At 45.4% G+C, this 12,094-nt stretch overlaps 1 protein-coding gene across 3 annotated transcripts in view; it reads left to right on the plus strand.

Moving 5' to 3' along the window:
- The window catches only part of LOC140276689 (WD repeat-containing protein 7), a 119,849-nt gene that overhangs the window by 12,884 nt on the left and 94,871 nt on the right, over positions 1-12,094 (plus strand). For all 3 annotated transcript variants that reach the window (XM_072371487.1, XM_072371489.1, XM_072371488.1), the window contains exons 10-14: positions 647-794; positions 2,326-2,441; positions 2,627-2,759; positions 4,318-4,538; positions 6,753-6,948. In XM_072371487.1, coding sequence (XP_072227588.1) covers positions 647-794; positions 2,326-2,441; positions 2,627-2,759; positions 4,318-4,538; positions 6,753-6,948 — 814 coding nt within the window. The remainder of the gene's footprint in view (positions 1-646; positions 795-2,325; positions 2,442-2,626; positions 2,760-4,317; positions 4,539-6,752; positions 6,949-12,094) is intronic.

Genomic DNA, 12,094 nt, shown 5'->3' on the forward strand with positions numbered 1-12,094 from the left:
TGATAGATCTGACGCAGCTGTCCATGTCTATGGCTCTTGATTTCGTCCATGATTTCCATCAGTGGACAAACTTGCAGCCCAAACAAACAGAGGGGAACTCATCTGTTAATGGAGGGTGGCAGCCAGTGGAAAAGACGTCCAACTGGCTCCTCCTGATGGCACTCGTGGGACAAATATGACGGAGGTCATGTGACATACCAAGGCTGGTAAGGTTTAGGCTCTTAAGTTTGATATATTCTGCCTCAGCTATCCCTTAAATCTCATTCAGCTTTTTTGCTCCAAGGCTGCAAACGGGCTTTGCCACCAGTTTACAACATTGTCACATGACCTTCATCCTATTAAACCTAAAGTGTCCGGGAGCAATCACTTGGCTTCTGTCGGTGTAGAGCCAAAACGGGGAGTCGTGGTGAATCAGAGGTGTGAGGTCGTGCCATCCTGCGGTTTGCTGTGTGTTGGTGCAGTTTGTTTGGAGACAACCGACACTTCTGTTCATCCGGCTCTCAGACTCACCAAGTTCAAAATGTGCAGTCTGTGTTTACTTCAGCCGGGTTAGACAACCTTCCTGTCCGCTTTATGGGAAAATACTGCAGAAACGACTGTTGTCAGGTGCAGTGACGCGTCTTTTCTTCCTCCCAAATGCATCCAGCTCCTGATCTGTCCTCCTGTAACTCGGTTCTTTTTCGGCCGGCGGGAGCCTTTCCACAAGCTGCTTATCCAGGGAGACTCGGCTGGAAGGCTGTCTCTGTGGAGCATTCCCGACTCCTCACCTCCGCAGCCATCGGCCGCTTCTACGGGTAACTACAGCTTTGTGCTTTCTCTTATGAAACAGTATCGTAGAGACCTGCGCATGTAGCTGAAAGCAGCAAAAAAATCAACATTTATCAGACATTAAAGATGTGTTTTAGAAGGATCACCTGCAGGGTCTCCAGCATCCTTCACCAGGAATCCCAAAAGTAGGGCGCTGAGAATTATGGATGCTTTAACCGCCTTTAAATCAGCATATTTTACAAAATAAATCTTCAACACTGCCTTGTTTAATAAGAACTAAATGAGTTGTGCGAGTGTGTGGAGCAGGGAGTCAAACTCCGGTCCTCGAGGGACGCTATCCTGCAGGTTTTAGATGATGATTGCACCTGATTCAGATCAACGCATCATTAGCAGACTTGTGCAGAACTTAAAGGGGTATTTATCAAACCTAGATCTTATTTCTGGCATGAAATACGTTTATTTCCTCACCGACGACAGTCATCGACGCCCGCCGCTGCAGCACAGCTCATTCACTCCGGTAAGAACGTCCATCTTACTCAAAGTCGTCAAAATCTGATAAATATCCTGCCATGTTGCACAAAACTATCAGCAGCAAACTCTGTGTGAAGTTAGCCGACTGTCACAGAGCACGGAGTGAATAAACTGTGCTGCAGGGGGGCGTGTGGATGAAGTGGTCCCAGTAGAGTGCCTGTGTAGAAATCCCTCCGTTAGCTCTCCTATAGCTGCAAGTAGCCACATAACAGCAGCTATGAGCTAACAGAGCTATAGCACACGTTCATTCATTCATTCTTCTTAAAGTATTGGTGAAATAAAGACAGATAATGCCTTATTTAGAGGCTGCATCCTCTAAGTCCCGTTCACTCCGTTATATGGATCTCCAGTTATCTAAATATCTTCTGAAGGACGCCGACTTTCACCAAACTGTTCTCGGTGAGTAGATGAACGTATTTCATGCCAGAAATAAGGTCCAGGTTTAAAAATACCGGAGTTCTCTTTTAACAATCTTTTGAAAAGATCCATTTAATCTGGATCAGGTGCAATCATCATCTAAAACCCGCAGGACAGCGGCCCTCAAGGACCGGAGTTTGACATCCCCGGTGTGGAGGATAATGTGTGAACTTAATGATGGACAAAGGCTGACATCTAGTGGCTAAATGTGTGTACAGCTGATAAAGTCACTGCCACTGATCCTTTATGATTAAATAAAGCTTCCCATGAAAGTATCGATGAAGAGATGTTTTAAAGATTGTTTCACATGAAGCCATTTCTTTTCAGTTAAATCAGTCATTTATGTGACCTAAAGACTGAAGGAGAACTGTTTGAATGCAAAAGCTTCTGTTTGAATGTTGATTTTTATGATTTAGCATAAAGTTAACAAACAGATTATTTTGGACCCACCTTCCAACGGTGATCGACGTGTTTCCACAGAATCTTCTGCAGTTGGAGAAAATTTCTCCTCACATCGACACCTTTGCTTTGCTCTTCAGCCGCGGTCTCAGACCGGGGAACACATCTCACGTCTTACTGGTCTCATGTCTGCCTTTCCTCTTTGTGCAGAGCTGCAGGCGTCATCCACCATCAGCCTTCAGGAGGCGTTTGACAAGCTGATCCCAGTGTCCGCGGGGATCATCGACCAGCTCAGCGTCATGCCGGGCAAAGAGGAACCCGTCAAGGTTTGAGCACAACTTTTAACCAAAGGCCAATGCCAAGCGACTAAACTGTTAGCATCTTTTTGAGGACTACAAAAATCGAGCTCTCTGGCTCTCCGTCGTTAACTCTGACTTGAGTTGAAGAAACGAAAATATTCTTGGTGCTTTTGTAGTTTTTTTAATCAGTGTGTGTGTTCGGCTCCCCTCAGGTGACGGCCAGCGTGTACATCCCCTCTCAGGGCCGCCTGGTGTGCGGCAGAGAGGACGGCAGCATCATCCTGGTTCCTGCCACTCAGACGGCCATCGTGCAGCTGCTGCAGGGGGAGCACATGCTCCGGAGAGGTGAGGAGAGGACTCTTTACTTGAAGTTAATATACTTGCTTTACAGACTGACAAATAAATGTTTTAGTTGATGGAGACTATTTGATCAACACTATCTTCGATGGCACACCAGCCAGAATAGGTTCAGAAACTGAACGTCTCGAATTTACAGTAAAGAGAAGTTATTTCTAGTTACTTTTAGTCTTCTTCACATCACATCAGTGTCTCTCAGATTCCTTCTTGTAATTTCTTTCATGGACCTTTGTCTTCGGCCTTGAACAACTGGACAACACTCCTACAAACAGCTTGGATGCCTCAATGCTAATTATTTTACATGAAATGATGCCTCATGGGGTATTTTTCCTGCATAATGAGTAGTTTTGATATTTTAGGTGCATTGAGACGCTCATGACTTACTGCTAGTACTGTTTAAGGAGAGGTATTTGACAGGTTTTCCACCCCGACATCTTTCCTGTTAATTGCTCTTTCTTCATTAGCTACTAAGGGTGCAATGATTAGTCGACATTGTCGACAAGAATCATAACATAATTAGTCGCCGACTTATTTAATTGTCGGTTACGTCATCACACGTCTTTTTCACGCTGTCGAGCTGAACGTCATTTTTCGTATGGAGTGAGTCATCTAGCTTCCCTCCTATCTCTGCTTAGAGACGCATGCGCGTTAGGGTAAATAATAGCGGGAGATGACCTGTAGACACAGTGAAATGGCTGCGGCTGAATTATCGTCCTCTCGTCCAAAAGTGTCCAGGGTCTGGGAGCATTTCACCTTGAACACCCAGAAAAAAAAGATTACCTGCAAGTTTTGTAAAGCGGACTCACCATGGTAAGATGTTTAGCTAGTTAGCGTAGCCTGCTAGCTGTAAATAAGCGGAGTTGTCTTGGATTTTAACATTAAAATGCAACATTAAAACTGTATTATTCAGCTTCACAGTCCTAAGTTACAACCAGGCTGTATTCTTTTTCACTTTTTGGTATTTATTTGACTGTTGGTGCATTACAGCCGCACTCTTCTTAGCATTTTCAGTTAATGTTAAAAGTCAAGATGAAATATGGCTTGAATGTATCCTTAAGTTTTAGATCGTTTTAATTATTAATTAACCGATTACTCGATTAATCGTTTCAATAATCGATTACTAATCGACTATCAAAATAGTCGTTAGTTGCAGCCCTATTAGCTACAGCTAACAGCTAATAGGTAGCTACAGCTGTAGCTACAGCAGCCGAAGCACATGCTATTATTGAGCTATATCACACTTTCTTTCCTCTTCTGATGCTGTCAGAGGAGTTCAGTGTCTTAGAAAGCAAACTCGGTGTGAACCCAAAGTCTCAGGAACAGTTCAGAGGGCTTTTCTTTTCTGTTGAAGCCCTCAGATCACGATTGTTTGGTTAGATCGTGTCAACGCAGGATGCTGTAAGCTTGTGATGTTTCAGTGAACTTTGTGCTCCACGTTTTAACTCTCGTGGCATCACACAATCACCCCAATAACGTCCATCTGTATTCATGTCATCATCCGTCCTCGGCTTCTTCCACCCGCTCTGACGGTCCATCTGTCCTGCAGGCTGGCCGCCGCACCGCACCCTGCGGGGTCACCGGAACAAGGTGACCTGCGTCCTGTACCCCTACCAGATCTCCCCTCGCTACGACCAGCGCTCGCTGGTGTCGGGGGGAGTGGACTTCTCTGTGATCGTCTGGGACATTTTCACCGGAGAGATGAAGCACATCTTCTGTGTGCACGGAGGGGAGATCACGCAGCTCATCGTCCCGCCGGAAAACTGCAGCGTAAGACATGTTTGTGTCTGTTTTGTCTCCTGTTTTCAGGCTTCTTCAATTCAATTCAATTCAACTTTATTGATATAGCGCCATATTACAACAAATATCATCTCAAGGCACTTAAGTAATATAGTCCAATTCAAGCCAATTGGAATTCAATTCATTGTAATTATAATCCAATTAATTCATATGGAGCCAATTCAAAAATAATATCCGAGCTAAGGAAACCAACAGATTGGACCGAAACTTGTCTTCAGTCCAATCTCCCGTCCTGAGCCTGAGGGGCTGTGGAAAGGAACGACTCCCTTTTAACAGGAAGAAACCTCTGACAGAACCAGAACCAGGAAGAAACCTCTGACAGAACCAGGAAGAAACCTCTGGCAGAACCAGAACCAGGAAGAAACCTCTGGCAGAACCAGGAAGGGTGGCCATCCGCCTCGACCAGCTGGGGTTTGAGAAGACAGAAAAGAGGGAAAAGAGGGGGGAAAAACACCATAACACCATTCAAAGGATACCTGTTGGAACAGGGAAACACAAGTTAATAACCACAATAATGTCACATGGACATAAAATCATTTGAGAAATTAAACAGGAGGAAAAAGAGAGCAAAGTGAGGAAAGGTGTGACAGATGAGGTCCCCCAGCAGGCTGGGCCTATAGCAGCTTAACTATGGGATGTTTCAGGCTCACCTGAGCCATCCCTAACTATAAGCTTTACCAGAAAGGAAAGTTTCAGCCTGATCTTAAAGGTAGAGAGGGTGTCTGCTTCCTGAAGCCAAACTGGCAGCTGGTTCCACAGAGAGGGGCCTGATAACTGAAGGCTCTGCCTCCCATTCTGCTTTTAGGGGCCTGATAACTGAAGGCTCTGCCTCCCATTCTGCTTTTAGGGGCCTGATAACTGAAGGCTCTGCCTCCCATTCTGCTTTTAGGGGCCTGATAACTGAAGGCTCTGCCTCCCATTCTGCTTTTAGGGGCCTGATAACTGAAGGCTCTGCCTCCCATTCTGCTTTTAGGGGCCTGATAACTGAAGGCTCTGCCTCCCATTCTGCTTTTAGGGGCCTGATAACTGAAGGCTCTGCCTCCCATTCTGCTTTTAGGGGCCTGATAACTGAAGGCTCTGCCTCCCGTTCTGCTTTTAGGGGCCTGATAACTGAAGGCTCTGCCTCCCATTCTGCTTTTAGGGGCCTGATAACTGAAGGCTCTGCCTCCCATTCTGCTTTTAGGGGCCTGATAACTGAAGGCTCTGCCTCCCATTCTGCTTTTAGGGGCCTGATAACTGAAGGCTCTGCCTCCCGTTCTGCTTTTAGGGGCCTGATAACTGAAGGCTCTGCCTCCCATTCTGCTTTTAGAAACTCTGGGAACCACAAGGAAACCTGCAGCCTGAGAGCAAAGTGCTCTGTTGGGGAAATATCCAACTGTGAGATCTTTAAGATGTGATGGAGCTCGGTCATTAAGAGCTTTATATGTGAGGAGAAGAATCTTAAATTCTATTCTGAATCTAACAGGGAGCCAATGAAGAGAAGCTAAAACTGGAGAAACATGATCTCTGCTGTTAGATCTCATCAGAACTCTGGCTGCAGGGTTTCAGATCAGCTGGAGGCTTTTCAGCTTCTTCTGCTTTCTGCTTTGTCTGCTCTCGAGTGCTTTGCTGCTGACATTCGGCGCTGTTGTCGTGGCCACACCAGCCCCCTTTAAAGCAGACCGAAGCACTGAGAGGGTTTTCAGACTCCGTATTCTTCCAGTGACATTAAGATAAATAGTGAGATGTGTGCTGTTGCCGGGGATGATGGGTAATGCTGACGTTGGACTACAATGACTGAGCTGTCGCACACAAGCTTTAATGAAGACGCTGGATGTTTGGATGCTGTTCTTTCAATCAATGAAGCCTTTAAATGGAGGCATATTGCAGGTCATTTGGCTTCTGCCCTGTGTCTAATCTAATCATGTGTTTGAATCCAACAAAGCAGGACGAACAATGCATCTTTGTTTTGTTGTTATAAAAGTTCTAATCCAGTGTAAAGCCAGTTGTCTTCAGTCCCAATATGAGGTGCAGAAGGTATATCACAACATTCTTTGGCTGAAAGCCGTTGCTTTTGTCTGAAAAAGACTCGTGAGACTAAATTTCATGACTGCTTAGAGCTGTGAGGTTCAGGCTGAGCTGAGTTTGTTCGCCTCGCCTCTTTGTATCATCACCAAACTCTTTCTTTCTTCTTGGTTCCTGCAGACCCGGGTGCAGCACTGCGTTTGCTCTGTGGCCAGCGACCACTCGGTGGGGCTGCTGAGCCTCAGAGAGAGGAAGTGCATCATGCTGGCGTCACGACACCTTTTTCCCATCCAAGTCATCAAGTGGCGTCCGGCTGATGATTACCTGGTGGTGGGATGTTCTGACGGCTCGGTCTACGTCTGGCAGATGGACACAGGTGAGAAACAGGGGCTCCTCCTGCTGTAAACTGAGTAAATCGATTATTCAATTCAATTCAACTTTATTTATAAAGCGCCAGATTACAACAAATGTCATCTCAAGGCACTTAAGTAATATAGTCCAATTCAAGCCAAATGGAATTCAGTTCATTGTAATTATAATCCAATTAATTCATATGGAGCCAATTCAAAAATAATATCCGAGCTAAAGAAACCAACAGATTGGACCGAAACTTGTCTTCAGTCCAATCTCCCGTCCTGAGCCTGAGGGACTGTGGAAAGGAACGACTCCCTTTAACAGGAAGAAACCTCTGGCAGAACCAGAACCAGGAAGAAACCTCTGGCAGAACCAGAACCAGGAAGAAACCTCTGGCAGAACCAGAACCAGGAAGAAACTTCTGGCAGAACCAGGAAGAAACCTCTGGCAGAACCAGAACCAGGAAGAAACCTCTGGCAGAACCAGGAAGAAACCTCTGGCAGAACCAGGAAGAAACCTCTGGCAGAACCAGACTCAGGAAGAAACCTCTGGCAGAACCAGAACCAGGAAGAAACCTCTGGCAGAACCAGAACCAGGAAGAAACCTCTGGCAGAACCAGAACCAGGAAGAAACCTCTGGCAGAACCAGAACCAGGAAGAAACCTCTGGCAGAACCAGAACCAGGAAGAAACCTCTGGCAGAACCAGAACCAGGAAGAAACCTCTGGCAGAACCAGGAAGAAACCTCTGGCAGAACCAGAACCAGGAAGAAACCTCTGGCAGAACCAGAACCAGGAAGAAACCTCTGGCAGAACCAGAACCAGGAAGAAACCTCTGGCAGAACCAGGAAGAAACCTCTGGCAGAACCAGGAAGAAACCTCTGGCAGAACCAGGAAGAAACCTCTGGCAGAACCAGAACCAGGAAGAAACCTCTGGCAGAACCAGAACCAGGAAGAAACCTCTGGCAGAACCAGAACCAGGAAGAAACCTCTGGCAGAACCAGAACCAGGAAGAAACCTCTGGAAGAACCAGGAAGAAACCTCTGGCAGAACCAGAACCAGGAAGAAACCTCTGGTAGAACCAGAACCAGGAAGAAACCTCTGGCAGAACCAGGAAGAAACCTCTGGCAGAACCAGAACCAGGAAGAAACCTCTGGCAGAACCAGAACCAGGAAGAAACCTCTGGAAGAACCAGGAAGAAACCTCTGGCAGAACCAGAACCAGGAAGAAACCTCTGGCAGAACCAGAACCAGGAAGAAACTTCTGGCAGAACCAGGAAGAAACCTCTGGCAGAACCAGAACCAGGAAGAAACCTCTGGCAGAACCAGGAAGAAACCTCTGGCAGAACCAGGAAGAAACCTCTGGCAGAACCAGACTCAGGAAGAAACCTCTGGCAGAACCAGACTCAGGAAGAAACCTCTGGCAGAACCAGAACCAGGAAGAAACCTCTGGCAGAACCAGAACCAGGAAGAAACCTCTGGCAGAACCAGAACCAGGAAGAAACCTCTGGCAGAACCAGAACCAGGAAGAAACCTCTGGCAGAACCAGAACCAGGAAGAAACCTCTGGCAGAACCAGAACCAGGAAGAAACCTCTGGCAGAACCAGAACCAGGAAGAAACCTCTGGCAGAACCAGGAAGAAACCTCTGGCAGAACCAGGAAGAAACCTCTGGCAGAACCAGACTCAGGAAGAAACCTCTGGCAGAACCAGAACCAGGAAGAAACCTCTGGCAGAACCAGACTCAGGAAGAAACCTCTGGCAGAACCAGAACCAGGAAGAAACCTCTGGCAGAACCAGACTCAGGAAGAAACCTCTGGCAGAACCAGAACCAGGAAGAAACCTCTGGCAGAACCAGACTCAGGAAGAAACCTCTGGCAGAACCAGAACCAGGAAGAAACCTCTGGCAGAACCAGGAAGAAACCTCTGGCAGAACCAGGAAGAAACCTCTGGCAGAACCAGAACCAGGAAGAAACCTCTGGCAGAACCAGAACCAGGAAGAAACCTCTGGCAGAACCAGAACCAGGAAGAAACCTCTGGCAGAACCAGAACCAGGAAGAAACCTCTGGAAGAACCAGGAAGAAACCTCTGGCAGAACCAGAACCAGGAAGAAACCTCTGGTAGAACCAGAACCAGGAAGAAACCTCTGGCAGAACCAGGAAGAAACCTCTGGCAGAACCAGAACCAGGAAGAAACCTCTGGCAGAACCAGAACCAGGAAGGGTGTCCATCCGCCTGGACCAGCTGGGGTTTGAGAAGACAGAAAAGAGGGAAAAGAGGGGGGAAAAACACCATAACACCATTCAAAGGATACCTGCTGGAACAGGGAAACACAAGTTAATAACCACAATAATGTCACATGGACATAAAATCATTTGAGAAATTAAACAGTTATTCATGCTGGTCAGAAGCGTAATGACATCATGAGGCTTTGTTGATGACATCACCAAACAGCCACTGTCGGATAAATCTTGATCCGCTCGTTGAAAGGGTTTTTACTAAATTTCAAGGTGTGCCGTCAGTATTTTTAACCCAAACTAATTCAGAAACTGTGCGATGGCTTCAATGATTCATCCTAAATGGAGATGCTCACTGTTTTCAGTCTCTGGAACACGGAGTTTCATCAAGCTAAAACCTGTATAAACCCCAGCAGGCTCACTGGGTTCACCACAGATGTCCAAACCGAGCAGCGTGGTATTGAGACGGCTGTCAACTCAGTTTTGTGGAAGTTTTGCCGTCTCAGGCTGTCTGTCTGCTCTGGTTTGCTTTGCTTTGAACCAGTCATTCTGCCGCTGTTCTTCTCTAAGGCAGGAAATGGAATATATTTCTAGGAAAATGTCAAACCGAGTCAACATTACAGTGTTTGTCATGCAGCATAACTGCTTACAAACTAGCTGCCTGGTCAGAGTGTTTACTTCTCAGTTATTGTGTAAGATGCACCTTAAAAGTTGCCAGTGGCTGCAGAGTGAAACTGTTTCTCCCTCTGAATGATTCTGTCTCTCATCTGTTCTTCAACTAATGAAAATGAAACCTGTGCAGAAGGTTATATTAATGTTGTGGATGGGTGTTGATGCACCACGTTAGAGCTGTCGAGATACACTGATCTCACGATACGATACACGGCATTCAGCCAACGATTCGATACGATTCAATATGATTTAATACACATAATTTTCTGAAAGATTTTAAAAGGACAGTGTGATTTGACATGAATTATTGCTGATTGGACTGCTGGTCCGACCTTTGACCCGGAAGGACGTACGCAGACTCATGTTTATGTTGTGAATATTACATCATCAACCTGCTTGTTTTACTTGCTAAATACCATAAACACAAATCCAAATTCTCTGATCACAAACCATCTTTTTTAACTTTTGAGAAGGAGCTCAAACAATAAATTACAACAATCCTACATTCTATAAACAGAAAAGCCATCAAAACCACTTTATATAACTAATTTATCACTGTTTTGCATAATCGCATTATGCAAAACAGTGATAAATTCTGTTTTCACTAATTGTGACGTCTGACTTTTCAATAAAGTTGGCTTTAAAAAAAATATAGAATTTAAAAAAAAAAAAAAAAAAAAAAAAAAAAAAAGCGATATTCACAGCTGAAAAAAACTTTATCGGGAAACAAAATATCGATAAAATCGCTCAGCCCTACTTTACACAGGAAGGAGAAAAGCTTCTAAAAGCTTTGTTTTGGTGGCTTTACATCATTCTCTGCTTTATTAAACTCACTCAACTCATGCCCTTTCATGCCTGAATATATATATATATATCCATAGGCTCAAACCATTGTTTTTAGGCTAAAGTTTACAGTGAAAACTGAAGGTTTCGCCTCTCAAATTTCAGATTTCTACTTTCTTGAGGTAAATAAATCAAGGTTTTGGTGAATTACTCGGGACAACCTCAGGTTTTGGGTCTGGATGGAAACAGATTCCACCACGGACTGGAATGCATTTAATGATCTTTCTACTTCTACAATATATTTAATCTGTGGCAGAATGCAGTAAAATGAGTTCAGACTCATTTGAGCCCAATTGATGTAAGATTCTGTCGGTGCTGGGGTTTAAATCGGGGGGGACCATTAGGCTAACATACAGGAACATCCCTCTTAGACACCATAGAGCTACTAATGGTTACTGCCTGTTCATCAGCACTGACGCAGAGCTGTGGAGACTATCGCCACGACAACCGGATGAGCAGCGAGCGTGTTTATGGCGTAACGCGGGGCAACATTAGCCTGAATGATGACGAGCTGCCGCAGAGACTCGGTCAGGTTGCTCATCTGAATGAGCCGTAGTGTTGGGAGACTGCAGGGAGGCTAAGTGTGAAATTAAGGCAGGTGTGTGCATGTGTTCTCAGGCATTGGACAGGTAATAGGGCCATGACTCACGTGCACACATGGTTTTAATGGTGCCACTTCTCCTCTCACTCAATACCAGACTGAATACTGATGTCAGCTCGGTTTAATGAGGTCTCTCTCGTCCTGCAACGCTTGAGAAATGTTGCAGACAGAGATGGACAAGACCATCTGTGACCTGAGTCATATTCGAGAGACTCTTGATGATCATACTGAGCATCGAGACGAATGGGAGGGGAAGATTGGAGCTTTGGTATGAAGGAGAAAGCAAGGGCGAGAGGAGGAAAACAGCCAGAAACTGGGAGCAAGTGTGTGATGGGAATGAAGAGTAAAGTGAAGGCGAGTCGGAGATAAAAGCGTTAATGTTCCAGATCATCTTAAAGGTGCTGGGGGGGGGGGTCCAATTCAATTCAATTCAATTCAATTTTATTTATAAAGCGCCAGCACTTAAATAATAAAGTCCAATTCAAGCCAATTTGAATTCAATTCATTGTAATCATAATCCAATTAATTCATATGGAGCCAATTCAAAAATAATATCCTAGCTAAGGAAACCAACAAATTGGACCGAAACTTGTCTTCAGTCCAATCTCCCGTCCTGAGCCTGAGGGACTGTGGAAAGGAACAACTCCCTTTAACAGGAAGAAACCTCTGGCAGAACCAGAACCAGGAAGAAACCTCTGACAGAACCAGAACCAGGAAGAAACCTCTGGCAGAACCAGAACCAGGAAGAAACCTCTGACAGAACCAGAACCAGGAAGAAACCTCTGACAGAACCAGAACCAGGAAGAAACCTCTGGCAGAACC

Source organism: Leuresthes tenuis, unplaced genomic scaffold (genome assembly GCF_036924035.1).
Source record: "Leuresthes tenuis unplaced genomic scaffold, fLeuTen1.0.hap1 SCAF_19, whole genome shotgun sequence".
NCBI lineage: Eukaryota > Metazoa > Chordata > Actinopteri > Atheriniformes > Atherinopsidae > Leuresthes > Leuresthes tenuis.